We start from the raw sequence: 23,931 nt of genomic DNA, 5'->3' as shown, positions 1-23,931 counted from the left end.
CATCACTCCATCTCTCCACTCTGCCTCAGGCATTTGTTCTGGTTCCTGTAATATACTCTTCCTCCTTATCTTTGCCTTCCTTTAAGTCTCAACTGAAACTCCCTCTTCTACAGGGAGTTTGCAACCTTTCTTAATCATAAAATGTCTCATTTAATTGTTTATGATTTGATCTAAATATAGCTTGTTTATATGTATCTGTTTGCTTGTTGTCTTCCCTATTAGGTAAGCTTCTTGAGAACAGATCTCTCATTTGCCTCTTTTTGTACCCAGTTTTGCACAATACCTGACCAATAGTAGGTGTTTAATAATAGCTTACTGACTGACTATGCACTACATAAGGCAGTTTGTCTAGGAAAAACATGGAATCATGAATTTAGGATCAGAAGGTACTTTAGATTTCATCTAATCTAAAACCTTCATTTTTCAGATGAGAAAACTGAGAATGAGGAAGGTTACATGAATTTCTTAAGTTTACATGGGTAAGAACTAGTAGAGCTGAGATCAGAAATCAAAATCCTTGAGTTCTGCATACTATCTCTATATCATATTACCCATAAGTGTTCCAACTCCATTATATAGAGCAGTAGACTTTATAGTGGGAGAGATCTCTGGGTATCTAGAGCTCAGTTCCAAGGAGGCTGTATCTTGACGGCAAGAAGAATATGATCAATGGATTGGAAGTGGGGAAGATGGTTTCCTCTGACTTTTCTTGCTACAGTCATGGTGTCTCTAGCTCAATCACACTACCTGAATCTCTCCAACACTCCCCTACCCAGCCTTATCCCTCCACTAAGCAAGTTCATAATTTCCCTCATTCTAGGATGAGTGTTGGTGCCTTGGGACAATCATAATTTAGCCACTATGTGGATATCCACAAAAACAGCTACCCAAGTATCATCAGGAAAATTCTACCACATCTAGAATTGCTATTTCCTGAGCAGAATCAGGAAACCATTGTACAATGCAACAACAAGATTATACAACGATCAATTCTGATGGACGTGGCTCTTTTCAACAATGAGAGGATTCAAACCAGTTCCAATTATGTAGTGATGAAGAAAGCTATATACATCCAGAGAGAGGCCTGTGGGAACTGGGTGTGGATCATAACATAGCATTTTCACTCTTTTTGTTGTTGTTTGCATGCATTTTATTTTCTTTTTCATTTTTTTCCTTTTTGATTTGATTTTTCTTGTGCAGCAAGATAATTGTATAAATATGTATGCTTATACTGGATTTAACATATATTTTTACCATGTTTACCATATATTGGATTATTTGCCATCTAGGAGAGGGAATGGGGGAAGGAGGGAAATTGGAATGTGAGGTTTTGCAAAAGTTAATGTTGAAAAATTATCCATGCATATGTTTTGAAAATTAAAAAGCAATTTTGATTTTTAAAAAATCAGAGAAAAAAATTCCCATTTCCCTGCCCTCCAGATCATCTACTAGCTATGACAGCCATCTTTAGCAGAGTGAGCTCTGTTAAGTAAGGCTGCCCTACTTTTCATTTTAGATTGCACTGAGTCTCAAAGAATGATCATACATAATCTGCATTGTCAATATCATATTATCTTCCTCCCAGTTTCACCTTTCTTCACTATTTCTGTTGAGGCAATACTACAATACTAGTCATCCAAGTTAACTATATTTCTTTATATCTTACTTCCATCCTAGATGCCTACAAATATTCCCAGGTGTCCCAAGTGTTCAGGCTATTATCTTATGTTTACTTTTCTTCACATTCAAAATACTAGAAAAAGTCATCTCCACTTGCTTCTCCTCCCTCACTTCTCACTTTCCATTCCCTTTCAAACTGACTTCTGCTTTTACCACTTTACTAAAACTGATTCCTCCTTGGTTATCAGTGATCTCTAAATTGCTAACTCTAATAGCTTCTTTTCATTCTTCATCATACCCCTCATCTGATCACTACTTTTCAGGATCCTTTGCTGGATCACCATCCATCCTCTGCCCTCTAAATGTAATTATATCTTTTTTGAATATCTTTTCTCTTTATACCCTTCCACTTGGTTTTCTCATCAGACAGATTACAAAATCTATTTATCCATTATAATCTCTCTCTCTGTTTCTGTTTCTGTCTCTGTCTCTGTCTTCTGTCTCTCTCTCTATCTCTCTCTATCTCTCTCTGTCTCTCTCTCTCTCTCTCTCTCTCTCTCTCTCTCTCTCTCTCTCTCTCTCTCTCTCTCTCTCTCTCTCTCTCTCTCTCTCTCTTTCTCTCTTCCTCCCTCGCTCTCTCACTCTCACTCTCACTCTCTCATTCTCGGCTCTTGTTCTCTCTCTTTCTCTCTCTCTCTGTCTCTCTCACTGCAGTACAGTATTACCAGCTGCCTGCCAGCTGTCTCTACCAAGATGACCTAAAAACATCTCTAATTCTAAATGCAAAATTAACCTCACCAGATTTCCTCTCAATCTCATCTTCTTCTCAACACCTCCCAATTTCTAATCAGGATACTCAACTTCTTCCAGTCACATAGACTCACAATCTTGGGACCATCATTGACTCTTTCAACTCTATAGCTAATTACTTGTCACATCATGTTATATGTGCCTTCATAAATATTTTGTGTCTGTCCCCGTCTCTTCCCTTACATATCCAAGAAGATATGTTAAAAAAAAAAAAAAAAAAAAGTTGAGGAAGCAGAAGAAGTAAGTGAAGTTTTTCTGGAGCTTTGTCCATGAATGGGAAAAGAGAATTATAATGAGAGTTAGAAGAGAGATCCTCTGCATGTCAAAGCAATTACTCCTGCACAAACGTTGATGGGTCAAGTTAATTCTGAGCTCTCTTTCTTAACCCCTTATTTCTCCTGCTCTCTGTATGGGAGCTAAGTGGAGTCCTGACCCAATGGCAAGAAATAATAATTCAGACCTAGAAATAGTAAGAGGGAAGGAATGAAAAGGAAAATTCATTAGATCTAGGAAGGAAAAAAAAAATAACTTCTTGATAGGGTAAAGCTATTATGTTTCACCCTAAAGAGGGTCCAGACTAAGGCATTTGGATTTTAATAAATAGACAATAGGAATCTACTGAAAATTTTAAACCATGAAATTAGATGATTTATGCCAGAGACAGTATCAGTTGCATAGAGAAAAGAGTAAGTAATACATTGAACTTTGGGGGAAATATATATCTAGGTATCAGAAAAATGACAAAAATGTAAAGATATTAAGAAAAGATGAACAACTTTGAAAGACCCAAGAACTCTGAATGATGCAATAATCAACCATAATTCTAGAGGACCATTGATGAAGAATGCTACCCTCTTTCTGACAGAGAGGGTCACAATAGAGAACGAGACATATGATTTTGGACATGATCAGTGTAAGGATTTGTGTTTTTTAACTATGCATAATAATTACAAGTGGTGTTGCTTTTTTCAATAGGGGAAAATTGGGATGGAGAGAAGAGAAAACTTTTTAATTGAAGTGATACAATAAATGTATTAAAAGATATTAGAGAATAAATACAGTGTTATTTCCTACATAATAAAAACTTAGAATATGCAAAGATTCAAAGAAACACATGTGTACAAATAGAGATGCTCTTTTATTGAAACTATACTAAGATATACTCCCAGAGATAAAGACCAGTAGAATGAATGATCTTTGGAATCACCTGTACTGGTAGGATTGTTAAGCATCCCTTGAATCCCTATCACTCTTCACACTACTATACAATGAAAGGTCATTAAGTCTCTAGGGTCATGAGTATGAATACAGTTGATATTCAGAAATCTATTTTTTTCCTCAAGAAGAACACTGTCTGGCCAATATGCACCTATTGGTGTGGGTACCATTAGAATGAAAAGTCATCATCACAGTATTAGGATTAATTTAGCATCAAACAGGGTTCAGTGGCCAGTGACCCAAGAAGGTGGATAATTAGGAGGTAATCAGGTAGCAGGAATTGGAGACTTACCTACTAGGACTGGGATGGAAGAGAGACCTCCAAGATTCAGTAGGACTGGTGACAGCAAGGAAAAAACACAATTTTGGAGGAACAAAGTCACAAGGCAGGGTACCAGGATAAGGATTTGAATATGACATAAACAAAACAGGGATCCATTTGGTGTGACTGGAGTGTTAAAGAAGAAAACAATAAATCTACTTATAAGAACCAGGATTCATTGTCCACAAAATCAGCAATGTTACACTAAGCCAACCATGGTTCTTTATATGTCCCCCTGCCCTAGAAGTTAGATTATTGTATAGTCTAGGACATTAAGTGGCCATCTGGATGGCTCCAACCACAGGAATTCAGGTCAGTCATATGTGGTACGGCAAATCCAATTTACAAATACTCAGAGATATCTCAAGTAAAGAATAGAAATGTTTATTCTAGAATCTTGCAAGAAGCAAACATCTCTAAACTGAGATTCAGGCAGTAGAGAGAGGTTAATTTCCACAGAGATTGAAATGAGTTATGTAGTTCACCACAAGAATAATGCTTGGAAGTTAAATTTAAATTGTTAAATTTTGACCTGAATTTTATGATGGTCAGTTTCACAACTGTTTGCAGGTATGTTTTATGGTAGTCAGTTTTTCAGCTGCTTACAACTGTTTACCCTATTTCAATTCCCAAAATTTCCCAGATAAACTGAATCTAAATTATAAATTCAATCTACCTTAGTTAATGATTTTATAAGAAACCATATAATCTCCCACAAAGAGGAGATTTGTTTAGAGGTAAGTAGTTCATTAAACTAGAATAACCAAGGAGACTTAGTTTACCTCAGGCTTCCTCAGCAAATAGAGATTATCCAGTTTATAAACCTCTTAGAATATCTCCAGGCCATTAAATAATTAAATTCTTCTCTAAGCAGTTAAGGTCCAGGAAATCTAATATTTCTACTAGAAGAACAAGTCTTTTGTTCTCCTTCCCAGAGCCTTAATGATTAACAGACTTTTGAAATTGGCTCTTAAGCAATTGAAAAAATATCAAGTGCTCATGGGTAGGCTGAGCTAATACAATGAAAATTACAATTCTACCTAAATTAACCTACTTATTTAGTGCCATACCAATCAAACTGTCAGAAAATTACTTTAAAGAGTTAGAAAAAATAATAACCAAATTCATCTGGAAGAACAAAAGGTCAAGAATTTCAAGGGAATTCATGAAAAAAATGTGAAGGAAGGAAGTCTACATGTACCATCAAAACCATTTGGTACTGACTGAGAAATGAAGGAGTTGATTGGTGGAATAGGTTAATTTCACAAGATACAATAGTTAATGACTATATTAATTTAGTGTTTGATAAACCCAAATATTCAGTTTCTAGAATAAGAACTCATTATTTGACAAAAATTGCTAGGGAAAATTGGAAAATAGTATGGCAGAAATTAGGCATAGACCAACTCCTAACATTGTAGACCAAAATAAGATCAGAATGGGTTCATGATTTAGACATAAAGGATGATACTATAAGCAAATTAGGAGAATAAGAGATAGTTTACCTCTTAGATCTGTGGAGAAAGAAGGATTTTATGGACAAAGAAGAACTGAAGAACATTATAAAATGCAAATGGATAATTTTGATTACATTAAATTAAAAAGGGTTTGTACAAACAAAACCAATGCAGCCAAGATGAAAAGGGAAGCAGAAATCTGGGGAGAAAAAATTATATCCAATTTTTCTAATAAATGTCTCATTTCTAAAATATATAGAGAACTGACTCAAATTTATAAGAATACAAGCCATTTTCCAATTGATAAAACGATCAACGGATATGAACAATTTTCAGATGAAGAAATTAAAGCCATTTTTAGTCATATGAAAAAAATGCTCTAAATTACTATTGATTAGAGAAATGCAAATTAAGACAATTCTGAGGTACCATTTCATATTTCTTAGACTGGCTAAGAAAACAGAAAAAAATAATGATGAATGTTGGAAGGGATATGGGAAAACTGGGGCATTAATGTATATTTGATGAAGTTGTGAATTCTAGACAGTAATTTAGAATCATATCCAAGGAGCTATCAAACTGCATACCTTTTGATCCAGCAGTGTCTCTACTGGGTCTGTATCCCAAAGAAATTATTTAAAAAATGGAAAAGAATCACATGTGCAAAAATGTTTGCAGTGGCAAGGAACTAGAAATTGAGTGGATGCCCATCAGTGGGGGAATGGCTGAATATGTTATGGTATATGAATGTAATGGAATATTATTGTTCTGTAAGAAACGACAAGCAGGATGATTTCAGAAAGGCTTTCATGAATTAAATGCTAAGTAAAGTGAGCAGAATCAAGAGAATATTGTACATAGCAATAACAACATTATGTGATGATCAACAGTGTTGGACCTGGCTCTTTTCAACAATGAAATAACTCAAGGCAATTCCAATAGATTTGTGGTGGAAAGAGCCACCCAGAGAGAGAACTATGGAGGCTGGATATGCTTCAAAGCATAGTATTTTCACCTTTTTGTTGTTTGTTTGAGGGGGTGGGTGTTGTTCATGTTTTTTTTTTTCCCTTTCACCTTTTGATCTGATTTTTCTTGTGCAGCATAATGAATATGGAAATATGTTTAGAGGAATTATGAATGTTTAATCTATATTGGATTGTTTGCTGCCTAAGGAAGGGGGTAGGAAAGAGGGAGGGAGAAAATTTTGGAACACAAGGTTTTGCAAAGATGAAGTTGAAAACTGTCTTTGAATGTATTTGGAAACATAAAAAGCTATTTTAAAAAAGAAACCAAAAATTTATATGATATCAAAGAGGAATTAGACATACTCTGTGTGATTACAGGGAACAGAACTAGGGAATAGAGGTGACAGAAAAGCAAGTTTCAGACCATTGCAAGAACTTAACAAATAGACCCATCCAAATATAAAATCATGAAATAGAGTGCTACCCATAATAAAGCGTTTAAAATAAAGCTTGAGTAAAGGTCACTTGTCAAGTGACAGAAGAAATCCTAGCTTCAGGTATGGAGTTGAACTGCATGACCTGCTAAGTCTCTTCTAACTCTATAGGCTTTTGTATGTGAAAGAATACAGCTCAGGGGATGTCAGAAAGGGTGGGAAAATAGATAATAAGTGAGACAATGAAAACTACTGGATGCCAAAGCAGGTGAGGAGTGAAAAAGGTGAGTCATCATCCAAGGAACCACTGGAGGCTAATTGTTTAACTCTTCTATAGACAAAGTTGTGGTAGTGACAAAAAGCTTTTTGAGATTTGACTTCTTTAATTCATTAATGTAATGTGTCTTTCTTGAATACAGTACATTTCAGGATTTGGAAATGAGTTTGCCTCAGAGGATCCACGCTGCCCAGGAGCCCTGCCAGAGGGTCAGGTATGGAGTATTCTGTATAGCTCATATATTATTTCTGCTGAAAAAAGGAGGTTTAATTTTCATATGGCCAAATTCTTATATAGACTTCAGTTAGTCACTAAAACAATTAGGACCCATGTAGGATTTTCTAGACAGAATTTAAGTTCCTTGAAGAAAGAGACTTTTTCAATTTTATCTTTGCATCCCTTGTCTGGAATAGATTAATAATGACTATCAATGCATTGGTTGGCAATGTTTCATCATGTAGACCATTGGCTATACAATGGTTAAGTGCAAGTTGTTAGGACCCAATTACTACATAATTCCATGCATTAGGCTCAATGTGTATGGTGTGAGCTAATTACAGGATTTCCGTGTTGTGTGTGTGTGTGTTTGTGTGTGTGTTTGTGTGTGTGTCTGTGTGTGTGTGTGTGTGTGTTGGGATAGAAGAGGACATGTCCCCTAAATTAAGATCTGATTTAATCCAAAACTATACTATTCTCTATGGGTAAATGACAAATGACCTCCTCAGATCATTTCTGATCTGAACCTCTAGGGGTTCATGGAATCAGTCTTCTACAATCCCTGTGCATAGAAAATTATACCTGATTCTCCTTGCATTGGATTTTGTCACATTTTAATATGAGTGCTTAATGACTGGAATCATTTTTATTTTGGAATAGTTTTATATTACTCATTATCTTTTAAAATTTCAGAATAATCCTCAGATCTGCCCGTATAACCTGTATGCTGAGCAGCTCTCAGGATCAGCATTCACTTGCCCCCGAAGCACCAATAAAAGAAGGTACAGAAACTTTGTCTATTGCTTCCACTCTGTGGATTAGGAGAAAATTCTAAATCAGAGTCAACTTCCTTCTCTTATTCTAGGGCACTATGGAGTCAATAAGTCCTTTTCAATTGCTTCCATTTTTAGTCAAAAGATAATAAAATCAAAATGTCTGGAGGACATTTTGTCCAGACGTTACATTTTAGAAATGTGTGAAGTGAGATATATAAAAAGAGTAAGCAATTTTCCCAGCTCAACAACCCTGGGAGGAGAAAGGGAATGGAGAATAAAGTAAGCCCTGGTCTGAAGAACTCTTAGGTCTAGAACCAGCCCTTAGGGATGAGCTGCAGAGTCTCAAAAATTACACCTCAAAGCTGTATCCCTAGACTATTTGAGAAAGGCTTCATGATTGCAAGTTTATTTAAAACCTAAACATTGGTAATGGATATACCAAGTGTAGTTAAAAACAACTGCATGGGGTTGAGGGGAGAGGGTCAGTGGGAAACACTACCCCTCCCTCCTTACCTACACACACATACACACACACACACACACACACACACACACACACACACACCTGACTCACCTAGTCACTTTCTAGAGGCTGATCTCCTAGTGGAGACATAAAATGACATGCCCATTTCTGTTAAATTTCTCAGGAATCTTTAAGTATACAGTCATGTTCTTCCTAAATGTTAGAGAATCACTTGGATCTGAGTCATCTTCTGAAAGCACCAAAACTATTACAAACGCCATAAGGAGCAGAAGATCACTCTTCCTCCTTAACATTTTCTTCTACACTTTTTTCTTTGCCTGGGAACACCCAAAATGATCATACAAACAGACCCAGAACCTAGGTACCATCCCTTTCAAAAATCTGATTTTTAATCCCAGCATTCAGTCTTCCCGGAGTTCCCGTCCGAGGTCCTGACAATAATTATAACTCTTCCAAACCCCTGTCTGCCTTTTCACTAACCTTAACAAAGTCAAATGACCTGAAATCAAAGACAGTCCCAGAGTGATCATGCTTTTACTGTCTTGGAGTTAAAAGGGAATTTAAAAGTCAGAGCAAAGTTCAAAGATAACAGGATCTAAAGTCAGAAGATCTGAGTTCAAGTGTCCCCTACCCCAACTCTGTCATTCTTTGTGTAACTTTGGAAAGATCACTTCTAATTTCTGAGCCATAATCTTTAAAATGGAGATAATGATATTGATACTATGCCATGGCGTGGGTGGCTTTGAAAAACCTTAAAGTGTTGGATATATGTGAACTATTGTTAAGGTTAGTTTCTCACCTGATACAAGAACCTATCAATCTTGAATGTTATCTAACTTCTTTCTTAAATTTTCCAGTGATGGATAACATTATCTAGAAGGAAGTCCATTCAACTTTCAGAATGGTCTAATGCTTAGAAAGCTTTTTCTTTATATTGATCTCAAACTGATTTCTCTGCAATGTCTTAGGTTCCAATAGCAGCTCCCAGACTATATGAAATTACTCTGTGGGGAGAAGACATACATAAGTCCAAAGCTTTAGCCAATGAAAGGGCATTCCTAGCTTTCTCAGAGGTGGGAGCCATCTGGCTTTCTCCATTACTGGAATACGTTTTGAGAACCTGGTAAATGTGAAAAGTGTTCTCCAACATTTGAAATCAAAATAGTCTAGAAACTTTCAAGATGGTAAGGAAGATGTCAGAGGCAGCTGGTAGTATAGTAGATAGAAACTTGGAACTGGAATAAGTAAAACTTGATTTCAAATCTAGCCTCAGACACTTATTATTTGCAAATTGTCTTGCAAACCTTACAGCAGTATTTAAATATTAGATGTCATTATTACTTCAGTGATTATGAAAAGGAGCAAGGGAAGTTCGCATTCTCTCTTTTGTTTTGTTATTTGTTCCTGTTGATGTCAACCTCATCAGCTACCTCTCTGATCATTTCCATATGACAGAAAAAAATGAATGATCCATTGCTTTGGGACCTTTGGCAAAAGCTGAGTTCTAGGGTTGCTAAGGGCATGGTGGATTGCCCATGTGGTCACCACTGCTTTTTGCAGCAGAGACAGAGCTGCTATCAGGATAGGTTTACTAATGAGCATTGTGTGGTTGAGTATTACTCTCCCAATTGAGAACAGGTGCTATATGGACTAGCAGATGTTTTCCACCCATGGCTGATTGTCATCTCCATAAAAATGCTTTAACTTTCTCAAATTATGTAGCATGCTAGCTCTGAGTCTAGACAATGTTTCCTATGCAATTATTTATCAAGACTATTGGATATCTCAAGAACAATTACTGCCCCTGCAGTTGTGTATGACACTTCCCATTTTCTCTCAGAGTATGTGTCCCTTAAGGATCAGAGTCATATTACAAGGTATTATAGGTCTGTTGCTATATGTACATGTCTAAGATGGATAATATTGGAAGAATAATGAGGTAATCATATGTTTAGCACCACTGGCAGGTCAGTGGTCTTTGAGGCTTGATTTTTGACCATTTTTTTGAGGCATAGTGATTGGATACTTCACCTTATTTAGTAAATTGAAGGAAGTGAGGAGAACCATTAGATTCTCCTGGATAACATGATTTGTGGACATGCAGACACAATGCTAATGAGGCTGCATTTGCAGGTGGGAGAATTTATAGCAATCAATTTTCAGTTTGTGAGGAGCTGCAAGCAAGAGAATCATGAGATTCTTCCCTTGCCCACTAAGTCCTAAGATGAATCGTCTTTCCTTTTCCTAATGTAAATTCCTTAAAAGCAGCAAATCTTTGCTTTTTAATTTTTATCCTGAGCATGTAGAACAGTGCTTGGCATTTAATTTGATCGTGTGAAAAGAAGAAGAGGAAGGGGGTGGTTAGAGACTGAGGCAGTAGGTAGAAGAGGTTAGAAATATGGAGCTGACAAGATACAGAGTTGAAAAAATAGAGTTAAAACAGACAGCCAAAGGAGTTTGAGCTACCACATCCATTCACATCCTATCCATATTCTAGAGTTTCTCTCCTTCTATCTTTCTATCTTTCTCTATGTTTCTGTCTTGCTCTGTCTCTGTCTCTGATTCTATCTCTGTGTCTCTTTGTATTTTTGTTTCTTTATCTCTCTCTCTCTTCCTTCCTCCCTTCTTTTCTCTCCCATTATCCCTTCCCCTTCTTTTTTTCTTTCTATTCTTCCCTCTCTCCTTCTCTGCCTCCTTCCCTCCCTTCTTCTTCTTCTTCTTCTTCTTCTTCTTCTTCTTCTTCTTCTTCTTCTTCTTCTTCTTCTTCTTCTTCTTCTTCTTCTTCTTCTTCTTCTTCTTCTTCTTCTTCTCTCTCTCTCTCTCTCTCTCTCTCTCTCTCTCTCTCTCTCTCTCCCTCTCTCTCTCGTCTCTCTCCCCCTGCGCCTGCTCTCTCTTTCTACTTCTCCCTTCCTTCCTCTCTCTCTTCCATCCTTCTCCTTCCCTCCCTTTTCTTCTTGCACTACTTGCACTAGCAACATCAGACTTCACTGAAATTGAAGTCTAGTAGAGTGCCTTTACACACAGTAGAAAAATGTAACATGAATTCAATTGAATTGAGGTACAGCATGAGGCAGAGCAATGAGGCATTGGATTTGGATTCGAGTGGACCTACAGTCAAATCCTATCTCTTTTGCTTGTTTATTTCTTATTTGATTCTGGACAGATCACTTAATCTGTCTTGGTTTTCTCATGTTCAAAATGGAAGGGCTGGATTCAATGGCCCCTAATGTTACTTCTAGTTCAAATTCTAGGACCTTTTGATGATGAAATTTATTTTAACCCACTCTACTTGTTGGTCCAAATGAACTTTAATTGTGGTTGACACTCACCTGTGAACATTATTTGCATAATCCACAAAGCAAAAATTGTATCTGAACAGGGAATAAAAAGAAGAAACTTGGGACTCTGAAGATAAGTTAAACTTACTTTACAAGTTTGTTTAAAGCCATCCCTGTCTAGTAATTGTATGTAATGTCAGTCAACATCAAAATGAAACCATTTACCAAATGTGCAGAGAGCAGATGAATGGCCAGTCTAAACCAGGTACTCTTAAAATTGTCTTGAATAGGAACCTTATTCTTGAGCCTTAAGCTATTTCTACTGAAATCCCTTTATCCCCAGCTTGTAGGTTTTTACAAACATGTTCTTTGATCACACACACACACACACACACACACACACACAATCTTGTGTCCTCCATCTTTTTCCACCTTTCCTCCCCAACTCCCCTGAATCTGTGAGTCAAATTTAACATTGCTAAGGGCAAGGTCCTCCCCACTCAGCAGAGTTAGCATAGTAGTAGAGCAGAGATTGCCACTCATCTCAAGGCTGTATCCTTCCCATTCTCTGACATACAATCTGACTCTTTTAGCAACAACAATTACAAAATTTAAGCTACAATCTGACTCATGTCCTCTTGTAAGTCTGGCATACCTCCATCCCTTGCAAATCCAGTAGCTGACATGAAATAAGAAATGAGTATGGACAAGGAAACCTTGCCACAGATCATCTGGCTGTTTTCACGCCTCCTATTTCTCAAAAGTGCATTAACCTTTTCACTCTTCCCAAATAAGCAGCTTTTTAGAATGTCAGTGTTCTAGCAGAATAATTTATTGAATAAGTAGGTCACAAGCAGTATCCTAAGCTTGCCAGATGAACCAGAAGCACGGAATCATGATAATCATAGCTCACACTTCTTTTTAGCATTTTAAGGCTTGCAAAACACTTTACATTCATTATCTCTTTTGGTTCTCCAGCTCCGTAAGAGAGGAACTATTATTATCTCCATTTTACAGATGAGGAAACTGAGACTGAAAAAGTTAAAGTGACCTTGGACAGATGATAAGTATTCAATATGCAATTTGAATTTAGATCTTCTTGACTTCAAATCCACTCTGCCAAAGCTACTTCATTCTCAAAGAATCTTCGAGCAGGAGAGACCTTAAAGTTTATTTAGTCCAATCCCTCTTTTTTAAAGATGGAGAAATTGAGGTTGAGAGAGGTAAAGTGATTTTCTCACAGTGAAACTGTGAGGGCTAAAGCACTTTAAGATTTAAGGTTAATAAAAATTGCGTCTTATATATGGATTAATAATAAATAAATAATGCTAATTTGAACTAAAATGTCACTGAGATTTTGGAGCATAATTCCTAGCCACTAAAAGTTTGCAAAGCACTTTATATAAGTTATCTCATTTGAACCTCATCATGCCATCCTGAAATCAATGCCTACTGGCATCCCCAATTAATAGATGAAGGAACTTAAACAAGTTAAATGGGCTTGGTCATGGTCACAGAGCTAGCAAATATTAGAAGTATTATTTCAAACCAGGGTTTCCTGAATCAGGTGTATATTGTTCTCCATTATGCCATAGTTGCTCTGTATTGGTTTATTTGTCAGATAGCAAATACCTAGAGCACTTTGGCCTTAATATTAATACCATTGCTATCACTGTCTCATTTTTATCACAGGCAGCTAGGTTATCCAGTGGATAGAGTACTTGGAATCAGAAAGACTTAAATTTAAATCTTGCCTCAGACTCTTACTTTGTGACCCTGGGCGAGTAGTTTAATTGCTGCCTGCCTCCATTTTCTCATCTGTAAAATAGAAATAATAATAATAATAATAGTACCTATCTTCTTTTTCTCTTCTTCTTTCTCTTGCTCCTTCTCCTCCTCTTCCTCTTCTCCTTATTTCCTTCCTGCTTCTCCTTATTTTTCCTCTTCTTCTCTTCCTCCTTCTTCCAACTACTCTTTCACATTCGTATACTGCTGCTACTGCTGATGCTGCTACTACTATTATTACCACCTCACTTTTTTTAAATAACACTTTATAATTTACCAAGCACTGTCTTCACAATAGTCCTTTGAGGTTGGTAATGCCAGTAGACTATCCCCAGTTTACAGATGAAGAAACTGAGATTCAGACACTTTGAATTGGAATTAAAATTCAAATTCAGCTCTTTATATTCCATTTCCAAAACTTTTTCCAATTCTGTAAGATTTGGTCAATGTTCATGTAACTCTAATATGAAAAATTCATGTGAACTGAAGCGACAACAGAACAATTATTATCAATTCTATTATTAATAAAAACGGCAGCAAATGAGTTGTCCTCATTGTTGTGAATTATGCCAACAGACATAATAGTGTTGGCAAGTGTGTTCCACAACAATTAACTTCAAAATGTGATAAACAAATGGATTAATATTTACAATCATTATAGAGATGAACCAAAAAAGATGTTGGAAAGTAGCCACCATAAGAAATATGGGATTCAACAGAATGAGACCAATAATTTCTAGCCAACAGAATAGATGTGTTTTTGTTAACCTAATAAAAGAACAAAAACTATTAAGATGAAGAACCTCAACTACGCTTATGGAATGAATCATTCTTGATAGCTGAGTTTTCTGGATAGCTGAATACAAACCTCAACCAAAGTCAAGAAGCATTTATTAAGTACCTTATTAAGTACCTACTATGTACCAAGCACTATGCTAAAAAATAAGGATAAGGAGAAAATAAGCAAAAACAAATAAACCCCAATCCCTGCTCTTAAAGGGATCACAATTTAAAGAGAGAGATAATATCTGAACAATTATGTATAAATGATACACAAGAAATAAGTTGTAGATAATATTATAACAACAAAGCCATAGCCTTAAACATCAAAACATTTAAATTCCAATAATTTTAGGGGAAATTTCTTGAAAATTATGCTCTTTTGACAAACTTCTCTACTTTACAATTTTGCCTTATTTGGCAAGAATTTTCAAGTAGAAAATTTTTATATACATTGACTTTAGATGGAGGGGGGGAGATATAAGTCTACATTACTCAAGTAGAAATTAAGATGAAGTCTCCCCCCCCAAAAAAAACAAGAAAATTATGCTCTTTTCTGGCTTCTTAAACAAAGAGTTATATACATAACCCAACCTTTTCTTGATGTTAGGACCTAATATGATACTTCCTCTTTAGTCTGTATTCATTAGAACACTTCTGCAGTGTTATTCCCTCTCCTTTTAATATCCTGGGATATTAACAAGCTGGAGCATGTGAACTGGATGGTAATGTTATACTAGACTGGAAATACATGAACTGGAAATCATTTATATATTTTTAATAATATTTTATTTTTCCCAATTACATATAAAAACAAATTTTAGCATTATTTTTTTTTTAAATTTGAGCTCCACATTCTCTCCCTCTCTCTCTCTTATCCCCTCTCTGAGACAGTAAGCATTTGATGCAGGTTATACAGAATCATCTTATATTAGAAAGAGTTGAAGCAATTATGTGTATGTATTTCAGCTTGTGAGTATTTCAGAAAACTGAGATGGAAAACATTATTGTCTGCAAACCTCTGAACCTCTGACATGTGGACAACAAATTAGAGTTCTCTGTAGCCCCAATTGAGACCAGTGGATGAAAGACAGAGATTTCAAGTTAGCACAAGAAATAACTTTATAATGATTAAAAGTGTCTGAAAAAAAAATGTGTATCCCTAATGGGATAAGCATTTTTTCTCACTAGAAGGGCTCAAAAAACTTTGTCAAAGATATTGTAGTGGAGTTTTAGGCATTTGGCAAGAGGGCTAAAGTGACAGTTAAGGTCATGGATTTTATCAGTGCAAAAATCAGTTGTTATATCACGCAGTTCATTGAGAGATATAAGACTAATTGCCTAAATACAAAGTTATTCCCAACCTGCTGTGCTTTTTGAGTTTTTGTGTTTAGTTTTTCTATTTCTCACACACACACACTTTTTTTTTTTTTTTTTTGGTTAGGCTATTAACTATCCACTTCTTGCTAGCAATGTGCCTGCTTTCTTGCTCTTATTTGCTCTTGGGATCCTTTCTTGCTCTTATTTGCTAATCCTCATCTTCTGTGATTTATAAACTAGATAACTAAGCTTGTCGGAATTCTATGTAAAAAAAATAGGCTCTGAGTGAGGGTTTTGAAACATTTTCCTACAAAAGCCAACTGCATGAGCTTCAGCTCATAGACTGTGATAGTGATTATGGCCTTTTAGAAGCTTTTTTGTTTTCTTCATGATTCTTGGTTGTGTTTTGGGTCAAGATACAGGCTGGTTGAGGTATTATTGTAATAATAGTGATATTGCTACTGTATTGAAAACCACCTACATATAATTCCTGATCTGGATAATTTGCATGTGAATAAAAACCATAGCTAACATTTATATAAGCTTGCCATGTGCCAGGCAATGTGCTAATTGCTTTATAATTGTTATCTCATTGGATCCTAACAACAGCTCTGAGGGAGAAGTGTTATTATGATCCTCATTTTACAGATGAAGAAAACAAAGGTTAAGTGACTGATCCCAGATCCTATAGCTAGCAAATGTCTGAGGCCAGATTTGAAATCAGGTCCAATTCCAGGACACTAACTATTATGCTACCTATTTCAGGTCTGAAGGTTTATGTCCAGTGTCCCAGACTGTGAGGGGGTGGGGGGGGAAGGGAAGAGTATGAATTTTTTAGTTGAAGAGTTTTCCCAGGAAAATGGAGGGCCTAGAACTATGCCATGTGCCTACCAACCCACAAAATACAACAAATTGAAATAACTTAGCTAAAATGATTACCCTATTACCGGTACCCCCATTAACAAACAATTACAGCCTGAAACTTGAATGTCACTCCTCATCTAATTTTGACCCAATGGTACTTTAAACATGGACTTTCACATGATCTGGCCTTCTTAATTCTATGATTCATATACAGGTTCTTGTTCTTGGTATTGACTTGTAATATTCCTGACTTCCTACATTTATGTATCTGTGTGTGTGTGTTGTATATGTTCCCTGAGACCTAAGAATGTTTGCTTTTATCTTTGTGTTCCTAGCCCTTCCTATGGTGCTTTGCCTATGTTGTTGTTATTCCATCATTTCAGTCATGTCTGACTCTTCATGACCGCATTTGGGGTTTTCTTGGTAAAGATACTGGAGTGGTTTGACATTTCCTTCTCCATCCTATTTCACAAATGAAGAAACTGAGGCAATTGATGAAGAAATTAATGAGGCAAAGAGGATTAAGTAATGCTTGGGGTCATACAGTTAGAATGTGTCTGCTGCCAGATTTGAATTTAGGATTTGAATTCCTGACTCCAGGGCCCTCACTGTACCACCTAGCTGCACATAATAGGCCTTCAATAAGAATAATGAATAAGAATTGTTTTTGCTTTTCTCCTAGCCACTTCCTAACACAGGTAAGGCTCATTATGGATACTGCTTAGTCACAATCCTTAAATGTTCCCCTAATGTAGACCCCTATCATGGGGAGAAGCAGAAGAGAATGGTACCTGTAAAGCCAAGGTTGAAAAATGCAACCTCTATTGGTCTCATTTATGATAACTTGGCTCTACCTAAACCCATTTATTTGGTCTTAACAACCATCAAAATAACAGGAGAATTAGACTCAATATTTTGTTGCTCACATCACTCAGCAGTAATTACCAATAGCCCAAACCACAGTCTCTTCCAGAAAACTGGAAAGGAGCTGTCAGAGCTTCATTAAGGAGCTGGCATTCTTCCCTGAAACAGAATTAAATCTCAGTTGAGCAGCCCAGTGAGCTTTATGAACTGACTCAACTACTGCATAAACCCAACCATGTCTCCCTTGTCTTTTAAACAAAACTCCAATGGGGAACATTGGGCACCAAAGCTAATATGGGAAAAACTCTTTTGGGAAAACTTTCATAGACACAGATGGAGTAGCATGAGGGAGCCAGGAAAGCCATTGCCATATACCTCTCTACCAACAACTTAGAATTCCAACTATGAGGGATGCTATAGGACAGTTAGGTGACCAGTGGACAGAGCTTCAGGTCTGGAGTCAGAAAGATCTGAGTTCAAATCTGGAATCAGATACTTCCTAATTGTGGGGTTCTGGCCAAGTCACTTAACTCTGTTTCAGTTTCCTCATCTGTAAAATGAACTGAAGAAGAAAATGACCAACCATTTCAGTAAGTTTGCAAAGGGAAGCCTCCCCAAAAGGAGGCACAAAGAATTAGAAATGACTAAACAACAACAAAATCCTTGCATCCTGTCAGGAGTGTTATCTCTCCAAAGTCTCCATTCCTGATCCTTCAGACATTTCCCACCATTCCACAGCACCTTCCTCTGCATGTTCTTTATGCTCAAAACTTGCTCTCATAAGAAATATATTCTGTCTCTTTGGTCCCTTCCTCTAATTGGTTGGTCTTTCCTAGAATCTTAATTTTAAAGAAAATACTCCGGATAGCCATAAATTAATATCTTTTTAGATTTCACTCCTGACTTCTGCATTTTCTCTGCAATGCCCTCTCTCTAGTACCTTCTCCCCTTGCATCAACTTACTTTTCTATTTTCTGTTATATATTATCTTCCTCCTTGAGTTCAATAAACATTAACTAAACCTGTATTATATAATAAACATTTATTAAGCACCTAATAGGGCAGCTAGGTGGCACAGTGGATAGAGTATCCGGCCTGGAATCATGAAGACTCATCTTCCTAAATTCAAATTGGCCTCAGTTGTCACTAAAGTGACAAACCATTTTACCATCTTTGCCAAGAAAGTCCCAAGTGAAGTCATGAAGAGTCAGACACAACTGGAAAAGAACTGAACAATGATATATAATAAATCTTATTAAACACCTATTATATAATAAACATTTCTTTAGCATCTAGCACCCAGGTCCAGTCCCTAGGCTAAGCATGTCCTTATATTTTGTGGAACAAAAGAAGTTGGCTCATGTTATTCTGCAAGAAATTTTCTTCATGACTTCCTTTGTTTTAGTACCTTCCCTTTCAGGTTATCTCCAATTTATCCTGTGTATAGTTTGGTTATATGAAATTGTTTGAATGTTGTCTCCCTCAATAGAATCAATCAATAAATAAACATTTATTAAGCATTATGTGCCAGGGATATAAAGAGGCAAAAACTAGTTCCTGCCCTCAAGGAGCTTATGATCTGAATTGGTTTCTGCTTGTATTTATGTTATCAGCACTTAGCAGAGAGCCTGGTACATATATAGTAAGTACTTAATAAATAATTATTGACTTGATTTGATTTGAGGAGACCACAGTCACAATGCATGCACAATGAGTGAAATTAGAATGTCTGATTAGGTAGTTGATATCCTGAATCTAGAGGGAAAGAAATAGAATATAGGGAAGTGTAAATGTAGGGGATCAAGCCACTGATGAAACAAGGGTGACCAGAGTATCATTGGATGGCAGGACTAGGAAGAATGCCTTAAAAGAGAAGTTGAGAAGCAAGTTTCAATTTTTCCTCAAGCATGTTCTTTTGTTTCAGTTTTAATAGTATTTTATTTTTCCAAATACATGCAAAGATAGGCTCCAGCACTCACCTTCACAAAATCTTTAGTTTCAATTTTTTCTTCCTCTTCTTTTTCTCCAAGAGAGCAAGCCATCTGATATAGGTTAAGCATATACAATTCTTCTAAACATATTTCTATATTTGTCATGCTGAGCAAAAAAAAAATCAGATCAAAAGGGAAAACACAAGAAGTGGAAAAAACCAAACAAATAAACAAACAACAAAGTGAGAATACTATTCTTTGATTTACATTAGGCTCCATAGTTCTCTCTCTGCATGTGGATGGCACTTTCCATCACAAATCTATTGGAATTGCCTTGAATCATCTCATTGTTGAAAAGAACCAAATCCATTATAGTTGATCATCACATAATCTTGTTACTATGTGCAATGTTCTCTTAGTTCTGCTCACTTCACTCAGCATCCATTTATGTAAGTCCAGGCTTTTCTGAAATCACCTTCAAGCATATTCTATTTAAAAGTTAAAAAAAAAGAAGAGTAGGGCAACTATTTTGTTCCTTGGATGTTAAAACATTGGTGCTTGTTAATGCTTATTAAGTTCATCAATTTTTTATTTAAATGTAAAAGTTTAAGAATACTATAGTGGTTGTTGTGACTCAGGATACTGGTGGAACTGGGGAGGTACTTGTTAACTCAAAGTTAAACACTCAAACATCAGCCTGAACTGTTGCCAGCACAGAAGTGATGGGTGATTTCATCGAACTTTGTTTCTAGATGGATTCATCTGGAACTTAGACATGGGTCCACTGAGCAAGAAGAATATGAAAGGTGTTTTTAGGAATTTAGCAAAGAGTTCTCCAGATCCCTTGAGACATTTTAAGATCCCAAGGAAACTCTTATCAATTGTTTTTAATTTCTTTGTTGGCAGACTTTTACTTTCCTGGTCATTTATAACTGACTACTTTTTGATTGTTTTTATTAGAGGGAATATTTATTTGACTCCTCATATTCTGAATAATCTATCCCAGTAGGTGTATAATACTGCAACCAGGAAAATGTTGACCTTCCCTTCCCCATATGTAAAATGAGGTGGTATTGGGGAAGGGTAAATTCAGTGATCTCTAACATCCCTTCTCATTCTAAATCTATGCTTCTATGATCCTCCTTAAATCAAGACAAAGGGAAGACAATTAACTGTTTGTGACTCAAGGTGATTGTTTCTTAGTTGTAGTTGTTCAGAAATGATCCATAAGTATTATAGAATCTTGTAAAGGGCTGAAACTCTGGATAGGTGCATTGGAATCAGACAACCAAGCACTTAAGGCTAATTACCTATTGGACAATACTCTATTAGCATGTGCTTGGAAAATGACTCTTCTCACTATTCTGTGCTGGCTCGATCTTTTGGTGTATACAGAGAATTGTAGAAGGGATTAGGGGGTGAAGTAAGACAAGCTAGGGTCACTTTGGCGGTGGACGAAGAGAAGGGAGGTGGTGGAGAGCTTGTAGCAGTTTCGTCCATTCCCTTCACTTCTACCCCTAAAGACCAAGAATAAAGACCAAGGACTTTTGCTGATCCTGAGGTCAACAGAGAGCTAACTCAGTCTTCACAGAATCTAGGCTGGAAAGGACCTGATCCCCTAATCTAATTCAATTCTAATAAAACAGAGGTCCAGACAGGAGACTTGCCCAAACTACCTAGTTCATTAGTGGTTAGCCTGAGACTAAGAGCCCAAATCTCAGAACCCAAATCCAATCAATCAGCCAGTAAATGATTCAACAGCATTGAATAAATGTACAATAGTATCATAGACAAAAAAAAAAAGCTAAAATAAAATAGTACCTACCCTCCAAGACCATACATGTCCCACCATATTCTTACTGCCCTGCTAGCAAAGATTATAATTTTATTTTCCCTCTGTGTGCCCATGAGAAAGTGAGCTAACTGGTGCAGTGGGTGAACCTGAAATCAGAAGACTGGAGTCCCAATCTGGCCTGAGATATGTACTAAATATGATTCTGCTGCTCCTAACAATGATGGTATTATCATTATTATTGTTATTAGATGTAGTAGCAAGACAACTTCTTTTAACCTAAGTCTCAGTTTCCTTATAGTTTACCTTGTAAAACCTACCTTATTGGGTTGTGGTAAAGGTCAAATAAGGGTCATATTCAGAAAACATTTTTTTCATTTTTAAAGGGTTTAAAGCACTATGTAAATGTTAGCTGTTATTCTTGTTATTTGTTTTCAAAATATAAGGAGTTCATTTCCTTATTTTTTGTAACTTTCATTGCAACTTTGAAATGCTGTCACAAAAGATTCTTTTCTCCCCAAATTCCATTTAAAGTTTTAGTTGAGAAGGATCATGGTGTCAAAAAATATATATAATCTGCATTTCTAACATGAGTCTGCCAGAGACATTTTTAAATTAATTTAATATTATTCTAAATTCCAGCATTGTTCTGTTTGGAATGAAATGTCCACATTGTCAAGAGTACCCCCTCTTCCCTCCCTCCCAAATCCCCTCAGATATGTCAAAACATTGTAAAGTAACATTTATAGAAATTTTGAATGAGGAAAATATCATAGCATAATAAAACAGAGTTTAGGCTTAATATCTTAATTCACATAGTAAAATAATAGTCACTTAACCTTTCCAAAACTATGCTTGGAGAAAAATCACTCATACTTCTGTGACCCCTCGTTTCAAGGATTGTCTTGAAGTAATTAAAGGAACCTCCTTGCTCTAATCAATACCCTTTAGAAAAAGGAGAGAAAGGGTGATGTCTTTAGTTGGATCAGAACTCTAATCTATTTTAAGGGAAAGGGAAAGGCAAGGTTATTAACTATTCAAGTCTACAAACATTTATTAAGTGTCTACCATGTGTTGGGCATTGTGCTAGAATAAGAGAAAGTACTTCTAATTCTAAGTTTGGTTATCTCTCTTAATTTACTTTCCAGTGCCTTGACTTTTGGTCTTGACTTTTTTACTTTAAAAAGACCCTAAAAGAAAGAGTTCTGGACTAAAACAATATTGATTTCTTAATATTTGAACTAAAACAGGTTTCCCCAATGGCATCACAAAATCATAATATTTAGAGCTGGAAGGGACATTAAAAACCAATATGTTCATTTAACAGATGAGGAAACTGAGGCATAGAGAAATGAAAGCATGTTACAATTCTTCATTTCTTGTTTGTCTTCTGATATCATACCAATTCACAAATCAATCATTTACTGCCTTAATCAGTGCACCAAATATTCTGAAGCATTTCGGAGGGGTTAGGGAGGGGAGTCAAGGAGAAAGGTAGGAAAAGTCAGTGACCACCATGGAAGTCCACAAGAAGTTTGACTGTTTCTTCTCACACATGTACTTACCCACCTGGATTATGAACTTTTGGACATGGTTCTGCAACATTAAGTTTCCTAAATCTTTCACTTTCTCTTCTCTCCCACAGCTGGCTATACAGAATTTTACCTTCCGTCAATCACAAGCCTTTTGAATCCATTGACCAAGGTCATCTCACCCATAACTGGGATGAAGTAGAGCCAGATCCTAACCAGGTAAGATGTACATAGAGGATAAGCAGTGGACCTCTAAATTAATTGATGCAGGGAAACTCCCTGCATAGACCACTAAAAGATTAAGTGATTTGCCCAGCATTACACAGCCAGTATCAAAGTTTGGCGTTGAATCAAAGTCTTCCTGGTTTCAAGGTCTTCTCTCTATCCATAAAGCAATATCTCTTATCCATTTAAAAAAATGTTAAATAAGATTAGTACTATTTAGTAAAGTTTCAGTTCTGCTTATTCTTGTTTTCCCGTTTCAAACTCAATTCCCCATTCATAACAAAATATCCTCTCAATCCCACAATGGCTTATTTTTATGAGTTATCTTTAAAAAGGCTTTTGGAGATTTTAAATAAATATGTATTCTACTTATCCTTCTTCATATATCCATTTATCCTTAAAAAAAATACCCTATTAGAAAAGATGTTTTGCCATTCCTTCTCCAGCTCATTTTACAGATGAAGAACTGAGGCAAACAGGGGTAAGTGATTTGTCCAGGGTCACATAGTAGGTAGGGAGGATTTGAACTCAGGTCCCTCTGACTTCAGATGTAGCATTATATTTAGTGCAAAACCTAGTGCTATGTAAATCCTTATGACAAGCTAATATTTCTATAGCACTTTAAGATCTGTTAGTGTTTTTTTTTTCCTTCCATTATATCATTATTTTGTTTGAGGATTTTGCACAGTATAAAATTAAATAATCATAGATTGCTATGATTTAGGTGCTATATATATACATATATATGCACATACATCTATATACAGTAAGACTATTTATAAATTGAAATGGGGAAATTCCTATGGGAAAAAGAGCTATAGAAGAACTTTTAACAAGGTAAATATGCATTCTCCAGATATTTTGAGATTTAATTAGGTAAATTTCCTTTTAGCTTATACAGAAATAAAATAATTAAGAAGGAAAAAAAGATTTGCAAAGCACTCTATAAATACTATTTCATTTGATCCTCACAACTCTGGA

The 23,931-nt window shown here is 36.1% G+C and overlaps 1 protein-coding gene across 1 annotated transcript in view; it reads left to right on the top strand.

Moving 5' to 3' along the window:
• HGD (homogentisate 1,2-dioxygenase) overlaps nucleotides 1-23,931 on the top strand; it is a 76,911-nt gene that overhangs the window by 9,728 nt on the left and 43,252 nt on the right. Inside the window, exons 2-4 of the mRNA XM_031959711.1 lie at nucleotides 7,246-7,317; nucleotides 8,013-8,101; nucleotides 22,839-22,944. Coding sequence (XP_031815571.1) covers nucleotides 7,246-7,317; nucleotides 8,013-8,101; nucleotides 22,839-22,944 — 267 coding nt within the window. The remainder of the gene's footprint in view (nucleotides 1-7,245; nucleotides 7,318-8,012; nucleotides 8,102-22,838; nucleotides 22,945-23,931) is intronic.

The sequence above is a fragment of the Sarcophilus harrisii genome, chromosome 3 (genome assembly GCF_902635505.1).
Source record: "Sarcophilus harrisii chromosome 3, mSarHar1.11, whole genome shotgun sequence".
NCBI classification, from domain to species: Eukaryota; Metazoa; Chordata; class Mammalia; order Dasyuromorphia; family Dasyuridae; genus Sarcophilus; species Sarcophilus harrisii.
Note: the sequence above shows the minus strand (reverse complement) of the source record. Positions and strands in the feature narration are given on the sequence as shown.